At 44.3% G+C, this 26,871-nt stretch overlaps 2 protein-coding genes and 1 long non-coding RNA gene across 7 annotated transcripts in view; 2 read left to right on the forward strand and 1 right to left on the reverse strand.

Moving 5' to 3' along the window:
• The first annotated feature begins 4,894 nt into the window (after window positions 1-4,894).
• LOC126988004 (scoloptoxin SSD14-like) overlaps window positions 4,895-26,871 on the forward strand; it is a 37,403-nt gene continuing 15,426 nt past the window's right edge. The window contains exons 1-2 of the mRNA XM_050845738.1: window positions 4,895-4,996; window positions 20,796-20,850. Coding sequence (XP_050701695.1) covers window positions 20,849-20,850 — 2 coding nt within the window. The 5' untranslated portion in view covers window positions 4,895-4,996; window positions 20,796-20,848. The remainder of the gene's footprint in view (window positions 4,997-20,795; window positions 20,851-26,871) is intronic.
• On the reverse strand, window positions 19,051-20,523 carry LOC126988011 (uncharacterized). 5 transcript variants are annotated; one of them, XR_007741374.1, is made up of 5 exons: window positions 19,660-20,523; window positions 19,525-19,614; window positions 19,435-19,479; window positions 19,345-19,389; window positions 19,051-19,299 (listed from the first exon to the last, which is right to left on the reverse strand). It is a non-coding gene; the product is annotated as an uncharacterized LOC126988011 (long non-coding RNA). The 5 variants fall into 5 exon arrangements; XR_007741378.1 differs by having other exon boundaries at window positions 19,435-19,569; XR_007741377.1 differs by lacking the exon at window positions 19,435-19,479.
• LOC126988005 (uncharacterized) lies at window positions 21,393-26,251 on the forward strand. The gene is made up of 2 exons (XM_050845739.1): window positions 21,393-25,667; window positions 25,751-26,251. The coding sequence occupies exon 1, from the start codon at window positions 23,373-23,375 to the stop codon at window positions 24,285-24,287; it is 915 nt and encodes a 304-aa protein (XP_050701696.1). The 5' UTR covers window positions 21,393-23,372; the 3' UTR covers window positions 24,288-25,667; window positions 25,751-26,251.

The following is a 26,871-nucleotide window of genomic DNA, read 5'->3' on the forward strand; positions in this document are numbered from 1 at the left end:
TCAGATTGGAAAAAGGCTAACGTGACACCGATTTTCAAGAAAGGAGACAAAAAAGTACCAGGTAATTACAGGCCCATTAGTCTAACTTCGGTTGTAGGTAAGCTACTTGAGGGCATAATTAGAGACAAAATTGTGAATTACCTTGAAAGCCACTCATTGATTGGGAACTCACAACATGGCTTCCGAAACAAAAGATCCTGCCTATCAAACCTATTAACCTTTTATAACGACCTCTTCACTGTTTATGACGTAACCAAATCACTGGACGTAGTCTATCTTGATTTCCAGAAAGCGTTTGATAAAGTCCCGCATCATAAATTACTTTACAAATTAAAGCAAATAGGTATTGACGGTCAAGTAAACCAATGGATCGCGAATTGGTTGAGCAACAGACAACAAAGAGTAGTGATTGACGGATTTAACTCAGAGTGGGCGCCTGTCACTAGTGGCCCTCAGGGCTCGGTCCTTGGCCCAGTGCTCTTCATTATTTACATCAACGACGTGGATGTTGGACTCAATAACCGCATTAGTAAATTTGCAGACGACACAAAGATTGGCAACTCGGTTCTCACTGACGAAGACAGGCAAAGCCTCCAAGAGGATTTGCACAAAATTTCAGCTTGGTCGGATAGATGGGAGATGCCCTTTAACGTAGACAAGTGCCAGGTCCTTCAAGTTGGAACGAGGAATAAAAAGTTCGAATACGAAATGCGCGGCGTTAAACTCAAAAGCGTTCAATGCGTCAAAGACTTGGGGGTCAAAATCGCGTCAAACCTCAAATTCTCACAGCAATGCATCGATGGAGCAAATAAAGCGAACAGAATGTTGGGCTTCATTAAAAGAAACTTTGTATTCAAGAATAAAGATGTAATACTCCCGCTCTACAACAGTTTAGTCAGACCCCACTTGGAATATGCGGTACAGTTTGGTCTCCCCACCATGCAAAGGATATTGCTAAATTAGAAGGTGTTCAGCGTCGGGCAACGAAAATGATCCCTTCCTTGCGCAACAAATCCTACGAAGAAAGGCTTTCTACCCTTAACATGTTCTCTCTTGAGAAACGTCGCCTCCGAGGAAAACTGATCGAATGTTTTAAAATACTTAATGGTTTCACGAATGTAGACAGATCAACATTGTTTATGATCGATGACACTTTGCGCACGAGGAACAATGGCGTAAAACTCAGATGTAGACAAGTAAATTCAGACTGCACCAAATTTTTCTTCACCAACGTTGTAGTGCGAGAATGGAATAAGCTTCCACCGTCAGTGGTCCAGTGTAACACGATTGACTCCTTCAAAAATAAGCTCGACCGTCACTTCCTTCAACTTAATATCAACTAGAGTAGAAATGCAACGTTTTGGAGTCTTCTGATTAATGTAAAATCACTTAGGTTTAAGGACAGACCACCAAGTCTGGACCATGGGGTCTGTGTGGTCTGATTTTCTATGTAAATCTATGTAAATCTCTCTCTCTCTCTCTCTCTCTCTCTCTCTCTCTCTCTCTCTCTCTCTCTCTCTCTCTCTCTCTCTCTCTCTCTCTCTCTCTCTCTCTCTCTCTCTCTCTCTCTCTAAGTGCTTCATTTTGCTTTTCCTTTGCTTTATTTTCTATTACATCAATTCGACAACAAATTCATACTACTACTACTACTACTACTACTACTACTACTACTACTACTACTACTACTGCTACTACTACTTTTGCTGCTGTTGCGTTTCTACAACCTCCACAGCATTTTTTTGTCTAATCTTTTTTTCTTATCGTTGTTTTCCTAATTCATCATAAATGCAGTTTTTCTTCACATTTCCCTTGATACCAGCTCCGAGGGTTAAGTGGTTCGTCAAGCGCAGCGCAAGTGTGGGAAATCTAAGTTATTGCAATTTTCTATTTATTTTTGTGTTTTCCTCCCGTGTGAGGTGTTGATGAGGCAGGAAGAATGGCCGTCACTTTGCTTGCTTTTCCTTGATGTTAGTCCCGGGGTGAGCGGCCCCAGCCTTGCTGCAGCAGCGTGGCACAACTTGTTTTTAACTTTTTTCTTCATTTAAGGGCACACACCACACAGCGGACTTTTTTCTCACTATTATTTTTTCTGCCCTTGAGCTGCTTCCTTTACTGAAGAAAAAAACTGGGGCGACAAGATAAACCGTGAGAGAAAGACAAAACTTTTTGTGTGTGAGCGGCAGGACGAAAATGGAATAATAAATCCTGTTTGAAATGATATTACGTCAGTCACATCGATCGACGCTGGAATGAAAATTTTCATTCCTAAATTTGCTGACAATACGAAGATTGGTAATTCGGTCCTCTAGCTTAGACCAGACAGGCAAAGCCTTCAAGAAGATTTGTGAAGAATCTTAGCTGTGTCTGATAGGTGGGAGACGCAGACGCCCTTCAACATAGATAAGTGTCAGATTCTTCAAGTTTGAACTAAGAATAGGAATTTCGATGATGAAATATAAAATTGTGAAACTCAAGAGCGAGGTATATAGTGTGTTCAGGATCTTGGACACAAAATTTGAAGCATCAGATTTTCCCGCAATGCTCTGATCGAGGCAGCAAACAATAAAGCGAACATGATGTTCGTCTTCAATACTAAAACCATCTTATTCAAGAATGGAGATATAATAACACCACTGTACAATAGTTTAGTCAGATCTCGGAATGCCTTAGAAGAGGAAACTTTGGTCTTCACGTTTTCCCGTGAGAGGCGCGCCGCCGCCGCCGCCGCCGAGGGAATGTTTCAGCGAAAGTTTCAAAACGAACAAACCTGGATGAATCCAGATTACTTATAATCGGTGACGTGCGGCGAATGAGAAATGGTGGCTCTAAACAGTTTTTCACCAAAGTTCTCATATCCCATCTTTAGTAGCTCAAAGCAGCACAATTTATTTAAAATCTAGCTCGATAAACCCTTTCTACAGAAGTACAACATTATGGTAGCCATTTGATGTTTTGATAAGGCTGAAGGACGGTCGACCATAGGGTTTGTGTGGTCTGGACATTATGTAAATATCCGTAAAACTACGTTTTGTTGCTGCCCTGTAACAGACTTAATGAATATAAGAACATAAGAACCAAGGAAGCAATGTATTAGTGCGAGGATTAGGGCTAACAGGGTATTAGGCTTTATTAACAGGACGGTAACCAACAGGAGTGCAGAGGTCATCCTCAGACTCTATTTAGCGTTAGTTAGGCCACACTTAGATTATGCTGTCCAGTTTTGGTGCCCACACTACAGAATGGACATCAACTTGCTAGAATCAGTTCAGAGGAGGATGACCAAGATGATTCAGGGGCTGAGGAACCTCCCATATTAAAATAGGCTGAAACATCTAAACTTACATTCACTAGAGAGCCGAAGAGTGCGGGGAGATCTGATGGAAGTATTCAAATGGGTCAAGGGTTTCAACAAAGGCGATATAAGTAAAGTACTGAGAATTAGCCAGCAGGATAGAACTCACAGTAATGGATTTAAATTAGAAAAGTATAGATTTAGGAGAGATATAGGCAAGCATTGGTTTAGTAATAGGGTGGTGGGTGAATGGAATAGACTCAGCAATCACAAAGTTAGTGCAGGGACGATAGCTTGTTTTAAGAGTAGACTGGATAGCTACATGGACGAGGACGACAGGTGGCAGTGAGGTGTGGAAGCAGTAAGGTGACGGGGTACTGGATGCGTGCCTAGTACCACCGGTATAACGAGGATCAAGCCTCTACCTGTAACCCCTGTAACTACACCTCACCCATCGTGAGTATTGGGGGGATTCTGGAGCTGCCCTGTGTAGGCCACCCGGCCTCTTGCAGTTTCCCTGTGTTCTTATGTTAACATAGGGAAACTGCAAGAGGCAGGTCCAGAATCCCCCACTACTCACGACGGGTGAGGTGTAGTTACAGGGGTTACAGGTAGAGGCTTGATCCTCGTTATACCGGCGGTATTAGGCACGCACCAGTACCCCGTCACCTTACTGTGTTGCGTGTTCCTACACTAAGGGCCATTCTTACAGTCGTTTCCGAATGTTCGAAAGACGGTCCCTAACACATTCGGGTGGCTTCTACAGTAGTAGGAATAGTAATAGTAGTAGTCGTACTAATACTACTGCTACTACTACTACTACTACTACTACTACTACTACTACTACTACTACTACTACTACTACTACTACTACTACTACTACTACTACTACTACTACTACTGTAGAAGCCACCCGAACGTGTTAGGGACCGTCTTCCGAACATTCGGAAACGACTGTAAGAATGGCCCTAAGTACGCTACACTTGGTGATGTTAAAATTCATCTGCCATTTCTCTGACAAAGCTGATAGTTTGTTGAGATCCTCCTGCAGTGCTCTAGCATCCTCCCCTGTCCTAATAGTGCGTCCTATTTTGGTGTCATCTGCAAATTTACCTCACTAGTTATCCCATTGTCTATGTCACTGATGTAGATAATGAATAAAAGCGGGCCTAAAACTGAACACGGGGCAGGGCATTGGAATGCATGGCGGGAGGCTGGGGGCAGGGGCGTAGGAGTGTAGCTTGTAACGGTAGACTGAGGGCAGGGGGTGTGCAGCGGGAGGCTGGGGGCAGGGATAGGCCCGACAGGGGCATTGTGGAAAGTGGCGGGATGCTGGGAACAGGGGTGGGGTCGGAGGGGTTATCGTGGAGAGTGGCGGGAGGCTGGGGGCAGGGGTGGGGTCGGAGGGGTTATCGTGGAGAGTGGCGGGAGGCTGGGGGCAGGGGTGGGGTCGGAGGGGTTATCGTGGAGAGTGGCGGGAGGCTGGGGGCAGGGGTCGGTCGAAGGGGGTGTCGTGGTGAGTGGCGGGAGGCTGGTGACAGGGGTGGGGTCGCAGGGAGTGTATGGCGGGGGGTGCTGCTCGCCAGCGTCCCACCACCCGGGGCCCACCAACACTCATTCTCTTTGCCTTGAACACACCGGCCACGGCCAGCACAGTTCAGTCGTAGCGGGCGCAGCGTGCGGGCCGCCCCATCCTGCAGTGAGGTGAGTGCCAGTGCCGCCTCAGTGTGTTTGTCACCCGTGTGCTCCGCCACGCACGACTCAGGCCGGGTGACTGTTTATGGTTTTTCGTATTGGGGTCTGTTTTGCTGTGTTGTCTCCATCCTGCCGCACGTGTTGACTCGGTGTGTGATGAAGGCATGATGAACACCTTTACCGTGTTTTGACGGTCACCTTTGTGCTTAGCTTGGCACCTCTGGTTTCCCCAGGTACCCATTTACCGACCAGCCCGAAAGGATGAAAAGCTGGGTGGACTGCGCGCCGGTTGCCCAAGCCGGGATTCGAACCCAGGCCTGCGGATCCGTAGCCAGGCATGATTGAAATGGTGTGCAGAATCGACGAGCGCCCTACTCGTCTGAATGTGTCGGACGCGGTGAATGTGTGCCCACCCGCACAGGTCCCTGAGGCACCGTTCCCCGCTTCCCTCTACGGCAGCCCGCCGGTTACGTAACACCACCCCCGGGAGGCGCGGACCGCCCTTCACCGCCTCACTGGGGGCGAGCGTCGCTGTAGTCACGTGGCGTCACACACGTGCATCATCTCGCTTTCGCACGTGGCTGTACCGGGTGTTTGGTACTGGGTGATGGGGCGGGGCATGGAGAGCTCGGAGAAATCATGATGTGGCTAGCGGTAAAGAGTGACCCAGTGGCACAGTGCCTTTTACCACGTGTATAGCAAGCCAAGCAGGCTGAGCGTCTCTCTCTCTCTCTCTCTCTCTCTCTCTCTCTCTCTCTCTCTCTTCCCCCCTACCCCCCCTACCGAGTTGCCGCAAAGATACCGCACATACTTTCAACGTGCTAGTCATTGCCTTGCCCGGGGCTCGAACCTGGTGCCTTTAAATGACTGTGGGTGGGTGTGTGGTGTGTGTGTGTGAGAGAGAGAGAGAGAGAGAGAGAGAGAGAGAGAGAGAGAGAGAGAGAGAGAGATACAGACTGTCATACATTCCCCATAATTATCAGTGGCAGGTTACTAATTTATTAAAGTAAGGAAAAGTCACTATGTAAAGACGTGAGGCTGTGGGAGTGTGTGTGTTTGTACGAAACCACAAGTGTTGCAAAATATATGTTTAGTATTTATCGCACTTAACACCTTTAAAGTTTACAACCTTGAGTAACTGATAGATGAGGGAAGTTTGGGTGGGCGGGGGCGGGGGCGGGGGGGGGGGGTAGAGGTGGAAGGGTAAAGGATGGGGTGGAAGAGTCAGGGGAAGGAATATATCAAAGAAAGGACGGAAGGGGAGGAAGAGAGGAAGATGATGGGAAGGGAAGGAGAGAGGGAAAAGGTGGAAGGGAAAAGGATAAGGGAAGGGGAAGAAAGAGTAAGTAAGTAAAGGAAGGGAAAGGAAGGAATAAGGAAGATAGTAGAAGGGTAAGGAAAACGAATTAGGGAGAGAGGCAGTAAAGGAAGATGAAGGGAAAGAAGGAAAAATAAAGGAAGGGGAAGGAGAGAGGAAGGAGGATGATATAGAATAGGGGATGGAAGGGAAGGAGAGAGGGAGGATAGGGAAAGAGAAAAGGGGGGGAAGGACAATTTAGGAAGAGAATGAACGGTAATGAGAGAGAGAGAGAGAGAGAGAGGAGATGGGTTGGAAAGAAAAGGAAGGGAGGAGGGTGGAAGGAATAGAGGAAGAGGAAGAAGTAGGGGAGGAAGAGAAGAAGGAGGAGGATTAAATAACATGGGAAGGTTCAACGCAATAATATCGATAAACAAAAACTCATATTCTCAAAAATTTCAGACACACCCACGTTCAATAAGGCTTTCGTAGAGGCTTTGTTAGCATGTCAATGGGTAGTTTTACGAGTCTAGTAATAGCGCGACAAGGTTCTTCACCATGAATATGAAAAACACTTGAGAATCCGAGTAATCTTGTGGGGGTCTGAAAATACCCTGGTAGCAGCGGGGATCATGTTTCTTAATGGTCCCTCTAAGCGAGAAAAATGAGAAAAAATCACCCCTCACACATACCATTTCATAATATATATCAAAGCATTTGTGATCAGATTATGTATAATTTATTTTGGGGGGTTTATATCATGGCACAAATTTGGCCCGTTGCTGCTACCGGGGTCCACGTTCAATAAGGCTTTCGTAGAGGCTTTGTTAGTATGCCCATGGGTAGTTTTACGAGTCTAGTGATAATGTGACAAGACTTCTTCACCGTGAATATGAAAAACAGCCATGAGAATTAACCAGACGAATCTCCTCTTTAGCCTTGGGAAACATTGGTTGTGGGAGCCTTAAGGGTCTGAGAACACGCCCCGCTGGGAAGCGTTGCAGGTGTGCGGAAGTGTTTGTCAAGGCGGAGGGAGGCAAGGGGATGGAGGAGAGGAATGGGATGCAAGGAGAGAAGGTGAAGGGGGGGGAAGTGAAGGAAAGGAAGGGGAGGGTGACGGGTAGGCAAGGAAGTGGAGGAGATGAAGGGGAGGAAGGGAGGAGAGGACTGGGATGCAAGGGGAGAAAGTGAAGGGGAGGAAAGGAATGGGAAGGAAGGAGAGGAATGGAATGGGAAGGAAGGAGAGGAATGGAATGGAAGAGAAGGTGAAGGGGAGGAAAGTGGAGGAAAGGTGACGGGTAGGCAAGCAAGTGGAGGAAAGGAAGGGAGGAGATGAAAGGGAGGGGGGCAAAGGGAGGAAGGGAGGAGATGAAGGGGAGGGGGCAAATTGAAGGGTGTAAGATGAGCAATACTTCACATGCGTTTGGGGGTAATGATGATGCCGGTAAAGTATGTGTGTGTGTGTGTGTATAGAGTGATCATGTCAGGCGTGGTAGCACAGGTGGCCCCGCACCTTGCCACACACTCTCAACACCTCTCGCTTCCTCTGCAGCCGCCACTACCCCAAAGGCCAGTTTCACGTGGAAAATTATTGCGTCGATCTCCGCCATTGGTAACGATCAAAACAAGCAAAGTGACTGTGAAAGCGGCCCTAAGTCTTGGTCTTCCTCTTCCTCTTCTTCCCTCCACCATTCCAATCATAATCAATTTCTCCAGTCCGTCTCCTCATAACATGCTGAAAAAATTACGCAGCTTAATTACACACACCTAACACTTTTACGCAGCTTAATTATTACTTAACTGCAAACCTGACATTAAACACACAGCGTATGACACACTTCTGAGACCAACACTGGAATACTGCTACACGGTGTGGGATCTTTACACACACAGAAACATTGGCTAGACCAAATCAACACCAAGGCGGGCAGGTTCATTACAAACAATTACACTCGAACGCCTGGCATCACAACACGGATCAAACAACAGATAAACATGAACCTCTTCACATACGCAGACAAGCACACAGACTTACACTTATGTACAAGATCACAAACACTCATATTGACATTAACACACATGCATACTTACACAACGCAGTCAACGTACTCGTAACACACACACATCCATAAATACCAAACATATCACACTAACACTGACGCATACAAGCACTCATACTTTTCACGCACCATACGTGACTGGAACCCTCAACATATTTTTAGACTGCGGTACAACAGACTCATTCAGAAAACAAATACACACTCACTTGTCACCACAACACACCAACACTAACAATAACGCTTGATTCACCTCCTCCGCTGGACACTCACATCCCCCGTCCCCCAATGGCCAACACAAATATACGTGTTATGCACCTGATGCGTTGTTATCCAGATCCAGAAAAATAAACATGCGCTTATTTTTTTAAGTAAAGGAAGTATCTCAATGGGAAAAACAAATGAATAATGCAGAGTGGAGTCATCATAATGTAAGTGGATAGGACACTTTGTTTTAGAAAGATCATTAGTTATTGAAATGCAGAAAGGAAGCAGGAGATAGGACAGAGCACTACGGGACACCACTGTTGATAGGATTAGAAGAACAGTGGCCGTCTACCACGGATATAGATTGGCCGGAAAGGAAATGAAGATAAAATAACAGATAGAGGGATAGAGTCCGTGGGAGGGTGGTTTAGAAAGCAAAGATTCGTGCTCACAGGTTTTAATCCGTCCGCTGCGATTTGCACGTATTTCGCCTTCACTGGTAGCCTGGTAACATGTAGTCCCAGGTCTTTCTCTGCCTCTGTGGTGGATAGTGGAGTGTTTCCCATGTGGTATTGGTGTGCTGGATATCCCTTCACTGGCAGCCTGGTAACATGTAGTCCCAGGTCTTTATCTGCCTCTGTGGTGGATAGTGGAGTGTTTCCCATGTGGTATTGGTGTGCTGGATATCCCCTCTCATGGTGCAGGACATTACATTTTCTTCAGTGAATTGTAACAGCCACTTTTTGTTACATTCCTGTAGCTTGTTGACATCTTGTAGGAAATCCGCAATCAAGGGGTTAATTCGACGTAAGATGGGCATTATTTGTGAGGATGTGGTTATTTTGACTTTTGGTAGTAAAATAAGTGCTTTCACACACCGAAATTGTAAAAAAAAAAGTAAACAAACAAAGGGTGAACCGTCCCTGTTGCCAATACGGTCACTACGGTATGGGACTTGTCACGGCCATGTACTGTTATCTAAAGCCTCTTGGTAATGACTGTTACGATATGTGTATACGTGTGTGTGTGCGGAGATAGAGAATGTACCATATGCCTGACTATCAGATAACTGTATGGAAGCGATAACGGCCATATATTATCTAAAGCCTCTTGGTCTTGATTATTATGATATGTGTATGTGCTCGCGTGCTCGTGTGTGTGTGTGTGTGTGTGTGTGAGGAGTTAGAGACGAAAGTGTATTATGTGTACCTATGAGATATTTGTATGGGAGAGATGACGGCTATGTTATTGACCTCTCGGCCACCTCTTTGGATTCTTTTTGTGAGCAGCGAGTAGCGGGCTTTTTTTTTTTTTATTATTGTTTACTTTTTTGTTTTTTGTTCCCTTGAGCTGTCTCCTTTGTTGTAAAAAAAAAAATGTTATCCGTGGCATGATTTACGATGTATGTGTGTGTGTGTGTGTGTGTGTGTGTGTGTGTGTGTGTGGTACAGAGGTATATGGGGAGGCAGGAAGATCTGATGCTGATAATGGGGATGTGACGTCTTTGTAGTAATGGATGCAGGAGATGAAGGGGCGAGATAGGAGGCGGGTGGTGGCTGCTCTTCCGGACGTGAGGGGCGGCGTCCTATACCGTACAATATAGTTTTTTTTACAGTAAAGGAAGCAACTCAAGGACAAAAATATATAACAAAAAAAACCGCATGCCATCCTCTGTTGTCTTTCCCTCACTTCCTTAATAAATTCTCTCCTCGGTGACGGTCTCTTCTCAGCGTGGGGTTCTAACTTCCCCTACCTCCATCCCTACCCTACCTTTCTTCGCATTATGGGTTGGATTTTAGTGTGTTAGCCATCACCTCAGAACTACAGGGGGCTTCGTGGTGCAGTGGTTAGCACACTCGGCTCACAACTGAGAGAGCCCGGGTTCGATTCCCCGGCGGAGTGGAAAAGTTTGGGCGGCTTTTCCGATACCCTACGCCCCTGTCCACCCAGCAGTGAATGGGTACCAGGTATTAATCGGGGGTTGTGTCCCTTCTCCTTGGGTCTGTTCCCTTCTCCTATAATTCCTTCCCCTTCTGTCTCTCTCCGGCATATGACCTCAGATGTTGTGCCGACTAAACGAAACTTTCTACCTCAGAACTACCTACTTTACTTGAACCTGTAGTAATGGCTGCTTGTCTCCTTTTCTGTATTATTATTATTTTGCGGTAATCCTATGAAGTAGTATTGGGAAGACGATGTGTGTGTGAGGGAGGGAGGGAAGTAGAGCATCGAGCTTCGCGTGCAAGTTTTAACATGTGATAATTTCCATGCATGGTCACTTCCCTCTTCCCTCATGCGGCAAACTGTCTTAATGACCGCTTAACAGGAGGGGAGAAACGACGCTAAACACATATACTAAAAAGTGGAATGGAGGTGAACCCAACTACTAAGGGACTCTTGATGAAGGGAAATCTAAACTCTGGCTCGGTTCAGAATTGATTGATAGTTTATTCACTACCAGATCATAGGATGCACTCAGCCAGCCATAAGTGTGGGTGCAGATACTTGATACCTGGGCATAGTGAAGGCTGGAGGGACTACCATCCTGACACCTCAAGGCAAGCTGATTGGTAACAGACTCACTAACAAGGGATCTAAGTCTACTCTTAACATAATTATAGGTGTATTCAACACCTGGGTGTACATTGAGATCATCAGAGGCAGCACGAGCAAGTCTGTCTGCCTTTTCATTATGGGGCAGCCCAACATGTGAGGGCACCCAGATGAAGTGTGCAGTGGCGCCACAGCGCGCCAGCAGGCTAAGGGCACTAAGGCACTTATTGACTATATCACAGTCAGAAGGGGAGGAAGACAGAAGTGCATACAAGGCACATTGACTATCAACAAACAGGTACACAACTTTCCCGAGAGCTACAGTGATATGGAGGGCTTCATATATGGCATAGAGTTCTGCCCTTGTGGAAGACAGGTGATCAGGAAGCCTCTTAGAAACCTCAGTGTCAGTGTATTCAGAGGGGGCGGCATAGTCCTTAATAAATAATCCACAACCAGTCTTGGTGCCGTTGACAGATCCATCACAAAACACATGGACAGCCTGGGTGCAGAGATATCCAGACAATTTGGTCAAAATGGTCCTGCAAGACTTGAAGCCAAGAATCTTTAGGTTTATCTAATTTTTCTATATCAACACTGACTCAATGAGGTTTCCAAGAGGGATAACAAGGGCTGCTAATGAGGGCAAGACACGGTTCAAGGACACCAAGGTCAGATAAGAGCTTGTGGAGCTTTCTAAGGTACGATTTGGCTGGAATGTTCGGGGTGGCCTGAGAGTTACCAAGAGCCTGCCTCAGCTGAGTGTCCCCGTGACAAATCATGCGGCAGACTGTGCGGCAAGTAATTTCCTGGATTCTGCAGACAACACTGGGCAGGTCCATCTCAGCTCGGAGGACTTCAAGCTTTGCCGTCTTGGGACAACCCAGAATAATCCGCATTGCCTCATTTTGTATGAGCTCCAAGGGCTTCAGCTGAGAGGGGCTACAACGCACAAGAACTGATAACGCATAATCAATCAGAGACCGAATGACAGAGAGATAGAACATCCTAAGAATGGGAATTCCTGTTCCAAGACCCCTGTTTGCTAATACACGTAACGGGGCAAGGCGAGGTAGACAGAGATTGCGTACATAGTCAACGCAATGGGTATACTTCTTAAAACTAAGTTGCACTCCTAAATACTTATAACATTGTACTCGGCCTAAGGCGACAGTATTAAAGCTCTGTGAACGACATATCTTGAGACTTGTGTGATATTTAGTTTTTGAGGCATTGACAATCAGACCCATATGTATACAAAGGCTCTCAAGGTGTGCAGGGCTGTGGTCAGGGCTCCAGAATTTAATAAGAGAAGTAAAGAGGCGATGGGAGTGTGGAAGGGAATCGAAGCTCATTATAGTCAGTTCAGCTTTCAGAGAGAGAGAGAGAGAGGAGATAAGAATAGATAGGGAGTGAAGGGAAGGTCTCTGTCTGTCTGCTAACTTCTGCCGAGGTATGACGTTTGAATAGATAGAAGGGGTGGGAAGGAACCTCACAAGTGTCGCGGTGTGATGATGATGGTGATGATGATGATGATTACTATGAAGTCTACTATTCTCTCTCTCTCTCTCTCTCTCTCTCTCTCTCTCTCTCTCTCTCTCTCTCTCTCTCTCTCTCTCTCTCTCTCTCTCTGTATCTATCTATCTATCTATTTTTAGCACACAAACGCACACTCACACAGCTCAAGGGAGGGTGGCGGGAGGCAGCTACGTCCTTACTGCAGACTCCCCCTTCCTGCTGTTAATGCCTCGTCTCTTGCCTGAGGATGGCTGCTGGAATTAGCGGCACGTAGCGGCCCTCCCACCAGCATTCCTAATAAACGACATCGGTTGCTCTCGCATGAAAAAGAAAGAAAAAGACGTTTAGGATACTTCGTGCCGACATATTGCTTGATTGATTGATAGTTTATTGGTGCAAGTAAACAACAAAAGAAGGGAGGATCATTAATTTTTACTCATTTTCGCCAGTTACAGAGCTGACGTAATTGATTGATTGATTGATAGTTTATTGGTGCAAGTAAACAACACAGGAGAAGGGAGGAGCATGCCATCCCAGCCTTTCCCCTTCTGTCTCTCTCCGGCATATGACCACAGATGTTGCGCCGACTAAACGAAACTTTCCAACTTTTTGCCATCTCAACCCCCAGGCAGTACAGAGTGTGATGAAATCGAAACATATGCTTAGTTCACAAGAAACATTGGGTAATACATCAATATACGTAACATTGTAAGCCTAGTTTTCCTCACAATTGCATCAGCTCGATTAACATAACGGCGATAAGAAATTGGAGATCCCACGTTTTCCCAGCAGTGACCTTGTCGTGCGAGAAATAAAACGATATGAACGACGCCGCCTTCTCTGCCATGTTTGCGCGGGAGATTATTAGAAGTATTCGAATGGCGTATATGTTTTTTTCTTCTTGTTTCTTACTGAGAAATAAATGTTAACCCCTAGCAAAAAAAAAAAAAAAAAAGATAAGCAAAATAAATAAAATGAAATAAAAAAATAGCAGGAACAGCGAATTAGCGGCCTTTTTTTATTTTTTTATTTGTATCTTTTTAGTTTCCTGGTGCGCTACTTGTACAATCACACTCTGTACTGTATTTTCCTATGTCTCTGTATGTGTTATGAGCATTGCAAACCGATACAATGATAATAATAATAATGAAACTATAACCGTATATATTTTATTACGCAAAGAGAGAGAGAGAGAGAGAGAGAGAGAGAGAGAGAGAGAGAGTAAAGAAGAAGAAGTTACTATGATGCAGGCACAGACGGGCTCAGGGCATAGCTTTCCCACTCTTAAAAAGGCCCTTACGATGCTGCCCTCTACTCACGCGGGGTTTATAAATGCCCCAACTGGCTCGCGTGTATGTCTGGCCGGTAGCGGTGTTGAGTGTGTTGTTGTTGGCCAGGGAGTTGTGATGAGAGGGGATGCCGGCGACAGACAGACGGCTGGGGGCAAAGTGGTAGGGGGGGAAAAGTTTCGTTTAGTCGGCGCAACATCTGTGGTCGTATGCCGGAGAGAGACAGAAGGGGAAGGAATTATAGGAGAAGGGAACAGATCCAAGGAGACGGGACACAACCCCCGATTAATTCAAGGTCTAATGAGTGTTTCCTTACATGCACGACACAGAAGAACCGTCACACTACCACCAGGGTCATAAATCTACCCCCTGAAAATGCCCACAACTCCTAGGAAAGCCTTGTCAAATGTGTGTGATTGAGCTCCGAAATGTTTAAAAATGAGTTAAAACATTTTGGCGCCCAAGCTTACATAATTGGCAAGGCTTTCGTAGGAGTTCTGGGCTTTTCCAAGGGTAGTTTTATAAGCCCGGTGGTAGGCTGACCTTTCTTCTGTACTGTGAACCTTTAAAAACGCTCGTTAGAATCCGTTTGGTCCCTTTTTCGACCTTAATAGCTGACGTGAGAGGCGGAGACGTCTAACAACACCAGCTTATGACCCACGAATGCGTTCCGGAGGCGTAACCTAACTGGCGGCGGTTACGTAAATGGCCCCACTTATTTGTTTACTCTGAGGGCGGCGAGTCATGCTTCCTGAAGACCACTAACGAGGGCTCTCTCTGCGGCGGGCTACCCTTGTGAACCCCTCTCCCCAACGCCTCCTCTCCTATAGCTCTGCAGTGAAGGCATGGACGTGTTTATTTTCAGACCCTTTCCACACTCATAGCAACCATTTCCAAGGTTCACGAAGGAGATTAGTCGGATTCGCAGGAGTGGTTTTAACATTCACGGTGTAGAAGCCTTGTCAAGCTATCACCAGCCTCATGACACTATCCACGGAAATACTACATAACACAACGTAGCGAAAGTCTTACCAAATGTGTGTGTGTGTGTGTGTGTGTGTGTGTGTGTGTGTGTAAACCCCGAAGTGTTTAAGAAATGTCGCGATAGTGCCCTTTAGCCCTTGGTATCAGCTCAAAAGGAAGTGCCCACCGCTGAGTTAGGTTCGTTCAGCATTTATGAGGGAAAAATGTTGAAGGTTTCTTGGGAATTTATAAAAGGCGAAGGAAGGAAATGTTATGGGACCAGCCTAGAGTAACAATATGAAGTCTTTCTGTGTTTTCTCTCTCTCTCTCTCTCTCTCTCTCTCTCTCTCTCTCTCTCTCTCTCTCTCTCTCTCTCTCTCTCTCTCTCTCTCTTCTTGTAATGTATTGGTTAGATAATGCTGTAAAGGCTTGGTCCTGTTTACTTTCTCTCTCTCTCTCTCTCTCTCTCTCTCTCTCTCTCTCTCTCTCTCTCTCTCTCTCTCTCTCTCTCTCTCTCTCTCTCTCTCTCTCTCTCTCTCTCTCTCTCTCTCTCTCTCTCTCTCTCTCTCTCTCTCTCTCTTCTTGTATTGTATTGGTTAGATAATGCTGTAAAAGCTTGGTCCTGTTTTCTCTCTCTCTCTCTCTCTCTCTCTCTCTCTCTCTCTCTCTCTCTCTCTCTCTCTCTCTCTCTCTCTCTCTCTCTCTCTCTCTCTCTCTCTCTCTCTCTCTCTCTCTCTCTCTCAATCTTTATGGCAGGTTACCAATAGAAGGGATATCAAATTACACACAGACTAATTTTAGGCAATCCACTTCAACCCGGGAACGCCTTTCACACAATAAACGCTTAAGCCATTCCCCATCACCCACCTCTAAACGCACTGTACTATTTTTGTCTCCCATTGTTTATGTCTTCTAATTTTTCATATTCGTGTCTGCTCATCGAGGGGACTCCGTTTAGGTCTATATAATTCCTTTTCCATTGATGCCCTTTCATGGAACTCAGTATAAGAAGAATAAGGATATGATTAGGTGACTGGCTGTACGGGGAAATCAACAAGGAGAGGAAAAGAGCCTTGGAATTCTCTCATCATCGCCTTCATCGCCTTCCCTCAGTGATGCAAGGTCTTAAGGGGCAAGGTTTCCGTGGATCTTCAGACAAACCACGATTTCCGCTAGCGTGGTTCTCATTTGTTTCTTGTTATTGCTGATGATGATGATAGTGAGAAATACCGTCGTCCTCTGGTGTAATCTACCGTACCTCAACCATTGTATCTTTTTCACACTCTGTACTGCCTGGGGGTTGGGATGGCATGCTCCTCCCTTCTCCTTTGTTGTTTACTTGCACCAATAAACTGTCAATCAATCAATCCTTTGGAAGATGATGGACACGTCAGAAAACCACGGAAATATGAAAACCACGCCAGCGGAAATCGTGGTTTGACTGAAGATCCACGGAAAATTTGCCCAGTGTAATAGCCCCTTAAAGCAGCATATTCTCAAACGTTTCGTCACTAAATGCCTCTCTTTGTTGTGGGAATGGGTGGTTTTGATGCCCTGAGTGGTAATCTGACAAGGTTCTTACTCCATGGAGGTAGAATTGGTGGAGTCAGCCCAATTAAGTGAATCCGCCCTAACTGTCATTTTTACGGCCAGGTGTCAGGTGTTGTCAGGTCAGGGCTCGGCCAGGCTCGCCCATCCCCATCTTTTGGCCGTAAATTTGACAGTTCGTCGGCTTCACCTCAATGAATGGGATTAGCGGGCCGTGTCGACTCCACTTATTCTACCTCCATGTTCCTACCCCATGGACGGGAAAGCACTCTTGGGAGCCCGACTAATCTTCTCTATGGCCATCGAAAATAGTCGTGAGAAAAGTACCAAGCTTTTGAACAATGAATGGGATTAGCTGGCCGTGTCGACTCCACTAATTCTACCTCCATGTTCTTACCCCATGGACGGGAAAGCACTCTTGGGAGCCCGACTAATCTTCTCTATGGCCATCGAAAATAGTCGTGAGAAGAGTACCAAGCTTTTGAACATGCGAGCCCTTCTTGTCTGTGTAACGTACCCTCGATCTCCTCTCTACCCTCTAGTACCCCGACCCTGTCTCAGACCTCTCGACTCTGAGGGTCGTATTTTAAGACCCCATCGCTTCTCACATCAACTATTTCTAAAGGTCAAAGAGGGGATCAATCTGTTTTTCATGAGTGTCTTTCAAGGTTCATGGCACAGAAGAAGGGTCAAACTACCACCAGGGTCATAAAACTACCCCTGGAAAGGCCTACAGCTCCTACGAAAGCCATGTCAAAGATGTAAACTTGGGCGACGAAATGTTTTGGAACCCTGATGACGTACTCTCTGCTCTCATTCATCATCACGTCCTGCTGGCGCCCACTCTTTGTTGGTATAGCTCAAGTCTATGCATATTACCCTTCTCTTACTCCTCCTGTCTCCTTAGCATCAGCGTCATGGTTACGTGGGTTGTGTTAGAACGATAGCTCATATACTGTTGGACACTCTGACGACATAGCTCTCATTCACCATCACGTCCTGCCGCCCACTCTTTGTTGGTATTGCTAAGTCTACACATATCACCCTTCTCTTCCTCCTCCTTCTGTCTCCTTAGCATTCAGCGCACGTCATGGTTACGCGTTAAGTGGGTTGTGTTAGAACAATAGCTCATACTGTTGGATCTGTGCTCATACGTTAATTTTGGGCTTTCGTGGAGACTGGGGGTATATCCATGGGTAGTTTTATGAGACAGGAGATAGTTTGACAAGTCTTCTGAACCGTGAATTTGAAAAGCAGTTATTAAAACCTGATTAATCTCCTTTAAGGCCTTGGGAAGTAGTCGTTGGGAAAGCCGAAAGCGTCCGAGATAATACCGGACAACATATATAGTATTCTTAAACATGTTGACGGCCAAGCACACATATTTTACAAGGCTTTCCTAGGAGTTATGGGAATTTCCAGATACTTTCATGGCCCTGGTGGCGGTCTGACCCTTCCTCTATACCGTGAACTTATAAAAACACTCATTAGAATCCGATTAATCTTCATTTTAGCTTTTGGAAATGGTTGATGAGAGGGGTGGAAGCCTCTGAGGTTGGTATTGGCAAATGCTCCCGCCCCTCACACCAACTATCTCCAAATGCCAAACAGGAGGTTAATCGAGTTCTAATGAGTGTTCTTTTAGGTTCACGGTACAGAAGAAGGCTCAGACTACCACCAGGGTCATAAAAGTACCCCTGGAAATGCCCTAAACTCCCACGAAAGACTAGTAAATTACGTGTTCTTGGGCGCAGAAATGTTTAAAAATATGGCCCTGAGAATACCGGCCAAAATAGGCTCTAGGAGATAACTATTCTTCCCTCACTGGTTCCTACGCCGTCCCTCTCCCCTGTACTTACGTCCTCACAACATTACGTAAGTGTGTATCGCGGGAGGCTGGGGGCAGGGGAAGAGCCGCAGGGGGTACAGGGGAAGAGCCGCAGGGGGTACAGGGGAAGAGCCGCAGGGGGTACAGGGGAAGAGCCGCAGGGGGTACAGGGGAAGAGCCGCAGGGGGTACAGGGGAAGAGCCGCAGGGGGTACAGGGGTGAATGGCGGGAAGCTGGGGGGGCAGGAGGTAGCAAGGTCGCCACGCCGTGTACCCAATCATCTGTCCTTTATTTTATAGGAGCATCGGTATAGCGGACTCTTCTCTTTTTATTTATTTTTGCCCCTGACCCTCTAGCTGGCTTATACTATCGGTGGGTGAGTGACTGCATCAGTGTTGCCAAATTATCGTATTAACCACATATCGTATCCATCATTTTTATGCCTCAAACTCTCGTACCTACACAAGATACGTGAGAACATCAAAGTTAGTGCTAAAACTGTTGAATATTGATGTTTTTCGTTCTTTGTTGTTATGGTTATCGGTCAACAACGACGAAAATGAAATGCGATGAGTACGATAATTTGCCAACGCTGGACTGCATGACCGCAATGACGTACAGAAGGCGTTGCTCCCTGATATGATACGGTGGTGACGAAAGAGATTAATAATCGATCTGTGGGCTGTGGGTCGCGTGGGGTCTGCGCGCGTGGCCCAAAGTGTGAACAATGGATATACCTTGTCAAACTATCTCCTGTCTCATAAAACTACCCATGGATATACCTTGTCAAACTATCCCCTGTCTCATAAAACTACCCATGGATATACCTTGTCAAACTACCTCCTGTCTCATAAAACTACCCATGGATATACCTTGTCAAACTATCTCCTGTCTCATAAAACTACCCATGGATATACCTTGTCAAACTATCTCCTGTCTCATAAAACTACCCATGGATATACCTTGTCAAACTATCTCCTGTCTCATAAAACTACCCATGGATATACCTTGTCAAACTATCTCCTGTCTCATAAAACTACCCATGGATATACCTTGTCAAACTATCCACTGTCTCATAAAACTACCCATGGATATACCTTGTCAAACTATCTCCTGTCTCATAAAACTACCCATGGATATACCTTGTCAAACTATCCACTGTCTCATGAAACTACCCATGGATATACCTTGTCAAACTATCTCCTGTCTCATAAAACTACCCATGGATATACCTTGTCAAACTATCCACTGTCTCATAAAACTACCCATGGATATACCTTGTCAAACTATCTCCTGTCTCATAAAACTACCCATGGATATACCTTGTCAAACTATCTCCTGTCTCATAAAACTACCCATGGATATACCTTGTCAGACTATCTCCTGTCTCATAAAACTACCCATGGATATACCTTGTCAAACTATCTCCTGTCTCATAAAACTACCCATGGATATACCTTGTCAAACTATCTCCTGTCTCATAAAACTACCCATGGATATACCTTGTCAAACTATCTCCTGTCTCATAAAACTACCCATGGATATACCTTGTCAAACTATTTCCTGTCTCATAAAAGCGTACAGCCTTATGGAGAAGAGAGTAGTGATTATAGTCGGTGGAAAAACCTCGCTATCGTCAACCTAATGAGTGATTGATTGATAGTTTATTGTTGCAAGGAAACAACAAAACAGAAGGGAGTGAGTAGCTGGCCTTCTTGACGTAATTATTGTTTCCTTGCGCACAGCCTTATGGAATTCAGAGAGGTGATGGTGGGTATACAAACCACGCTGTCGTCAACCTACTAAGTGGGTGACTGGCCTTCGTGACGTCATTGTTTCCATGCACACATTCACCTTGGGATGTCTCCGAGTGGTTCTGCTGCCTCGGCCTGGTATCGAACCCCCATCCTCCCCACCCCACCACCAAGAAGAATAAGCTCACTTGTACAGTTGATATACTATAATAAAACTAAATAGATATCGGCCTCCTCTTGAAAGTCGGAGTGAAGGATGAGCAATATATTACTTTATAAAGGATAGACGCTGTTATTTATCGTAAACTGAACACGCTTTAGTATCTTTTAATGGGTCTTCACTTAAGGGCCAAAACTCCTATACGAAAGTCTTGTCAAATGTGTGTGTGTGCTTGGGTGTCGAAATGTTAAATAAGAATATATGGCCCTATACCGCGCCTTCCCACCTCCCTCGAACTCTGTACTATATATAGTTCATTGTTTGAAAGGCGTTCCCGGGTTGAAGTGGTCTGCGTAAAATTACAGCCCATGTGTAATTTAATATATCCCTCTTATTGGTAACTTGACCATAAAGGTTTTACAGAGAGAGAGAGAGAGAGAGAGAGAGAGAGATGTGCATGTGTGTGTGTGGGTGGGTGGGTCGGGGGGGGATTGCGAGTTCCAAGCGTGATCAGACCATGGTGAATTACAATAGATATATATATAGAAATAGATATGGAGGCAGGGTAACAAGATAAACACACACACACACACACACACTTAAGTATTTTTGACACCTGCTGTTCTCGTTTCAGATTCCCGTTGTCGTGTTGTGCAAGTCGTAATTGATGCTTCGTGAGACGTGACAATGTAAGTAGCCTACTCTTTGTTTTCGTGTCGTGTTAATTAGTTGATCAGGTGTGTGTCGGTGGCATTGCCTTGTGTAACGGCGCCACCTAAACTTATCGTACGTCCGGCAGCCACTAGTGCGCTGGATCTTGACTGCGTGTGTGTTTCTTTATTACTCATGAGAGATTTTGTTCTTTCAGTTTTCTTGTCCTTATTTTCCACATTTTGTATATGATTGCTTCTTCTTCTTCTTCTTCCTCTGTAGACCTTTGACGCTTTGTATAGCTTCCTAGTGGTTATTCCTTGATCGTTCTCCATATATAGTCTCTTCTTGATTGATTGATAGTTTATTGTTGCAAGAAAACAACAAAGGAGAAGGGAGGAGCATGCCATCCCCAACCCCCAGGCAGCACTCTCTTCTGCCGTGCTATACAAGGCTGTGATCTCTGCAGTATTTTACTTTAAGGACTAGTATTTACTCTATCTCTGTATTCATTCCCATCTAGTGCTTGGGCAATGTTCTCCGTCCCCACATTTTATTGTCTTATTGTGTCTTTCCTTCCTACCATTGTATCTTTTTAATTTCATGGTGCTACCTACACATGTATTAATAGTTGTATAATCTCACTCTGTCCTGCCTGGGGGTAGGGATGGCATGTTCCTCCCTTCTCCCTTGTTGTTTACCTGCAACAATAAACTATCAATCAATCAATCTTCTTTTTCTTTTCTTCTTCTTTCGTGACAAATCTTCTTGAACTTGAACTTGAGTTTAGAGTCACTGGACATAGCAAGCGCCCAAACCAAACTATATTCTCCACAATGATCCGTTTTTTCCTCATTTTTATATCAACGCTAAACATTATAATATACAAGGAATTTTCGTAGTATTTTGTATATGATTGGAGAGCTGACAAAATTGCTCTACAGGACCAAAACTGACCCTCGGTGTAGTCTTTAGATCGGCCTTCACCCGTGCGAAGAGAAGTAAAGGAAGGGGCGAGGGGATGGGCGAGCCTCCAGGAACTCTCTCAGCGAGTGGGGGGCCTCTTTGGCCGACTGTTGGTTGAGTGGCTCTCCCGTCTCGCTGGTCGCGGGTTCGATCCCCGGCGTCGGCAAAACCTTTACTAGTCGGGATTAATTTCTCGTTTGTGTCGTTACACGCAGAGGTCGTGTGGGAGTATGGTAAGAAAATACAGGGCGTTACATATGAGTTCCACGGTTCCAATTCTCTTCCTCACCTCAATCTGTATCTCACTTATCACCGAAACGTACCTAGCTGGCGCAGGTGTGCAATTAATTAATAAATACATCTGTTCCCCAGATTACCATGTTGATTGGTCAGTGATTTAGTCGTTATACATCATCGCGTCATCACTCATCTCTTTCATGTTTGGACGATGATAAACAATTTTATATATCGCGTTAATATGTATATATATATGATTACTCCCTGCCAACACCTGCGTAAAAGTTTGATATTAATGTGAAATGCCAGAATTTTCTCTTTACTCCACTCCCACACGACCTGTTAATCCAGACAAGGAATGGTTTGCCGGCGCCGGGGATAGAACCCGCGACCAGCGAGACGGGAGAGACATTCCTTCGCCAGTCGGCCAAAGAGGTACCCCACTCGCAGAGGGAGTTAGGAGGCTCGCCCATCAGCCAAGTCGCTGCACTACAAATGAAGTCAATGAATATCAACTAAAGCGTTTATGGAGGTTTTCACTCTGGGTTTTTTTTTGAACCCTTGTTTATATGAAGTTTTTACCATAGAAACAATGAAGAGTCAGACACCCTCACCCATGTTGTTGGGCCTCCTCCTGTAAAGAATTGGGCATCTCTCTACCAGCCGTCCCCAACGAAATACCAAAAAAAAAAGGAGGCAAAAAAAGGTAAAACATATGGAAACAAATAAAAAAATAAAATCGAAATGTAAACAATAGCACACAAAAATAACACCTTCCAGAACCAAAAATAGGCAAACACAAGTAAACGAGGAAGCAAACAACCGCTAAATCCGGCAGTCATATCGTACACAGTAGTGGTATCAATGTCAATTTATTTATTTATTTTTATTTATTTATTTATTTTTGTTTATATATTTTTTTAGGATGACCGACATGCACTGGCCTCAATTATTTTATTATTTATATATTTATTTATTTTACATTAGTGAGTCAGTTCAAATGGTACACAAAATCAGTTTAAAATGCTATCATTCACCACAAGTTATAATACTGTGCAATTAATTATTAAAATCAGTTAAAATTACTCAAAATTAATGTGCGTGGCTGCGAGACTCCCACCCCCCCTTTTTTGAGCGTTAAAATTTATTAAAATGTAATAGATATATAACCAGTTTAAATGCAAGACGAAAAAGAAATGCGTAAAAAAGTACAAAAAGAGAAAGGTCAATATTAGAAGACACTTTCTATTTCTAAAGGTCAAAGAGGGGTCAGTCGGGTTCTAATGAGTGTTTCCTTAGGTTCACGGTACAGAAGAAGGGTCAAACGAACACCAGGGTCATAAAACTACTCCTGGAAATGCCCACAACTCCTACGAAAGCCTTGTCACATGAGTGTTTCTTTAGGTTCACGGTACAGAGGAAGGGTCACACTACCACCAGGGTCATAAAACTACTCCTGGAAATGCCCACAACTCCTACGAAAGCCTTGTCACGTGTGTGTTTCTTTAGGTTCACGGTACAGAGGAAGGGTCAAACGAACACCAGGGTCATAAAACTACTCCTGGAAATGCCCACAACTCCTACGAAAGCCTTGTCACATGAGTGTTTCTTTAGGTTCACGGTACAGAGGAAGGGTCACACTACCACCAGGGTCATAAAACTACTCCTGGAAATGCCCACAACTCCAACGAAAGCCTTGTCACGTGTGTGTTTCTTTAGGTTCGCGGTACAGAGGAAGGGTCACACTACCACCAGGGTTATAAAACTACTCCTGGAAATGCCCACAACTCCTACGAAAGCCTTGTCACATGTGTGTTTCTTTAGGTTCACGGTACAGAGGAAGGGTCACACTACCACCAGGGTCATAAAACTACTCCTGGAAATGCCCACAACTCCTACGAAAGCCTTGTCACGTGTGTGTTTCTTTAGGTTCACGGTACAGAGGAAGGGTCACACTACCACCAGGGTCATAAAACTACTCCTGGAAATGCCCACAACTCCTACGAAAGCCTTGTCACGTGTGTGTTTCTTTAGGTTAACGGTACAGAGGAAGGGTCACACTACCACCAGGGTCATAAAACTACTCCTGGAAATGCCCACAACTCCTACGAAAGCCTTGTCACATGTGTGTTTCTTTAGGTTCACGGTACAGAGGAAGGGTCAAACGAACACCAGGGTCATAAAACTACTCCTGGAAATGCCCACAACTCCTACGAAAGCCTTGTCAAATAGGTGTTCTTGGGCGGCGAAATGTCTTATAATACGACTTTAAAAATAAAAGAGTTGAATTGAATTGAATTGAAATATTTATTGTTGTAAAATATAACAAAGGGGAATGGCTGGTCTTGCAGACATACCCCTGACTAGGCGTTACAAAAAATAAAAATCTCCGTTGTACAAAAATAAAAACATATGTTGAGGCTTGTTAACAGAAAAAGGAATTAGAATGTAAATACTGATAATATTCCTGAGGAGGTACACATATGCAATTACCTAAATTACCACCTGGCAGCAAACTTTGGGTACTCTTGAATTATGGCAGGTACAATTTTATGATTAAATAAAATAGTATATAATGTAAGCTAAGAATGTGGGAAAAGGAACAGCTCAGTGCAGGGTGAAGCATAAAGTGTGGAATAGCAAGGAGGAGGATGTGATAGAAAGAGATAGAAAACAGGCCAAAAGAAGAGGTCAGGATGGTGAGGGGTCAAAAGAAGAGGTCAAGAAGATGAGGGGTCAAAACAGGAAGTCAAGATGGTGAGGGGTCAAAAGAAGAGGGCAAGAAGATGAGGGGTCAAAACAGGAAGTCAAGATGGTGAGGGGTCAAAAGAAGAGGGCAAGATGGTGAGGGGTCAAAAGAAGAGGGCAAGAAGATAAAGGGTGAAAAGATTGATTGATTGATTGATTGATAGTTTAATGTTGAAAAGAAGAAGTCAAAAGAAGATGATGGGTCAAAAGAAGAAGAAGAAGAAGTCAAAAGAAGATGATGGGTCAAAAGAAGAAGAAGAAGAAGTCAAAAGAAGATGAGGGGTCAAAAGAAAAAGAAGAAGAAGTCAAAAGAAGATGAGGGGTCAAAAGAAGAAGAAGAAGAAGAAGTCAAAAGAAGATGATGGGTCAAAAGAAGAAGAAGAAGAAGAAGTCAAAAGAAGATGATGGGTCAAAAGAAGAAGAAAAAGAAGAAGAAGTCAAAAGAAGATGATGGGTCAAAAGAAGAAGAAGAAGAAGTCAAAAGAAGATGAGGGGTCAAAAGAAGAAGAAGAAGAAGAAGTCAAAAGAAGATGAGGGGTCAAAAGAAGAAGAAGAAGTCAAAAGAAGATGATGGGTCAAAAGAAGAAGAAGAAGAAGAAGTCAAAAGAAGATGATGGGTCAAAAGAAGAAGAAGAAGAAGAAGTCAAAAGAAGATGATGGGTCAAAAGAAGAAGAAGTCAAAAGAAGATGATGGGTCAAAAGAAGAAGAAGAAGAAGAAGTCAAAAGAAGATGATGGGTCAAAAGAAGAAGAAGAAGAAGTCAAAAGAAGATGATGGGTCAAAAGAAGAAGAAGAAGAAGAAGTCAAAAGAAGATGATGGGTCAAAAGAAGAAGAAGAAGAAGAAGTCAAAAGAAGATGAGGGGTCAAAAGAAGAAGAAGAAGAAGAAGTCAAAAGAAGATGATGTGTAAAAAGAAGAAGAAGAAGAAGTCAAAAGAAGATGAGGGGTCAAAAGAAGAAGAAGAAGAAGAAGTCAAAAGAAGATGAGGGGTCAAAAGAAGAAGAAGAAGAAGAAGAAGTCAAAAGAAGATGATGGGTCAAAAGAAGAAGAAGAAGAAGAAGAAGTCAAAAGAAGATGATGGGTCAAAAGAAGAAGGAGAAGAAGAAGTCAAAAGAAGATGATGGGTCAAAAGAAGAAGGAGAAGAAGAAGTCAAAAGAAGATGATGGGTCAAAAGAAGAAGAAGAAGAAGAAGTCAAAAGAAGATGATGGGTCAAAAGAAGAAGAAGAAGAAGAAGAAGAAGAAGAAGTCAAAAGAAGATGATGGGTCAAAAGAAGAAGAAGAAGAAGAAGACAAAAGAAGATGAGGGGTCAAAAGAAGAAGAAGAAGAAGTCAAAAGAAGATGAGGGGTCAAAAGAAGAAGAAGAAGAAGTCAAAAGATGAGGGGTCAAAAGAAGAAGAAGAAGAAGAAGAAGTCAAAAGAAAATGATGGGTCAAAAGAAGAAGAAGAAGAAGTCAAAAGAAGATGATGGGTCAAAAGAAGAAGAAGTCAAAAGAAGATGATGGGTCAAAAGAAGAAGAAGTCAAAAGAAGATGATGGGTCAAAAGAAGAAGAAGTCAAAAGAAGATGAGGGGTCAAAAGAAGAAGAAGATGAGGGGTCAAAAGAAGATGATGGGTCAAAAGAAGAAGAAGTCAAAAGAAGATGAGGGGTCAAAAGAAGAAGATGAGGGGTCAAAAGAAGAAGAAGAAGAAGAAGTCAAAAGAAGATGAGGGGTCAAAAGAAGAAGAAGAAGAAGAAGAAGTCAAAAGAAGATGAGGGGTCAAAAAAAGAAGAAGTCAAAAGAAGATGATGGGTCAAAAGAAGAAGAAGAAGAAGTCAAAAGAAGATGATGGGTCAAAAGAAGAAGAAGAGGAAGTCAAAAGAAGATGAGGGGTCAAAAGAAGAAGAAGAAGAGGAAGTCAAAAGAAGATGATGGGTCAAAAGAAGAAGAAGTCAAAAGAAGAAGAAGAAGTCAAAAGAAGATGATGGGTCAAAAGAAGAAGAAGAAGAAGTCAAAAGAAGATGAGGGGTCAAAAGAAGAAGAAGAAGAAGAATGTAGCGTGGAAAATAGAGAAAAAAAAAATAAATAAATTAAATGAATAAATAAAGCTACATCCCTTGATTATGA

This window comes from Eriocheir sinensis, chromosome 67 (assembly GCF_024679095.1).
Source record: "Eriocheir sinensis breed Jianghai 21 chromosome 67, ASM2467909v1, whole genome shotgun sequence".
Classification (NCBI taxonomy): domain Eukaryota; kingdom Metazoa; phylum Arthropoda; class Malacostraca; order Decapoda; family Varunidae; genus Eriocheir; species Eriocheir sinensis.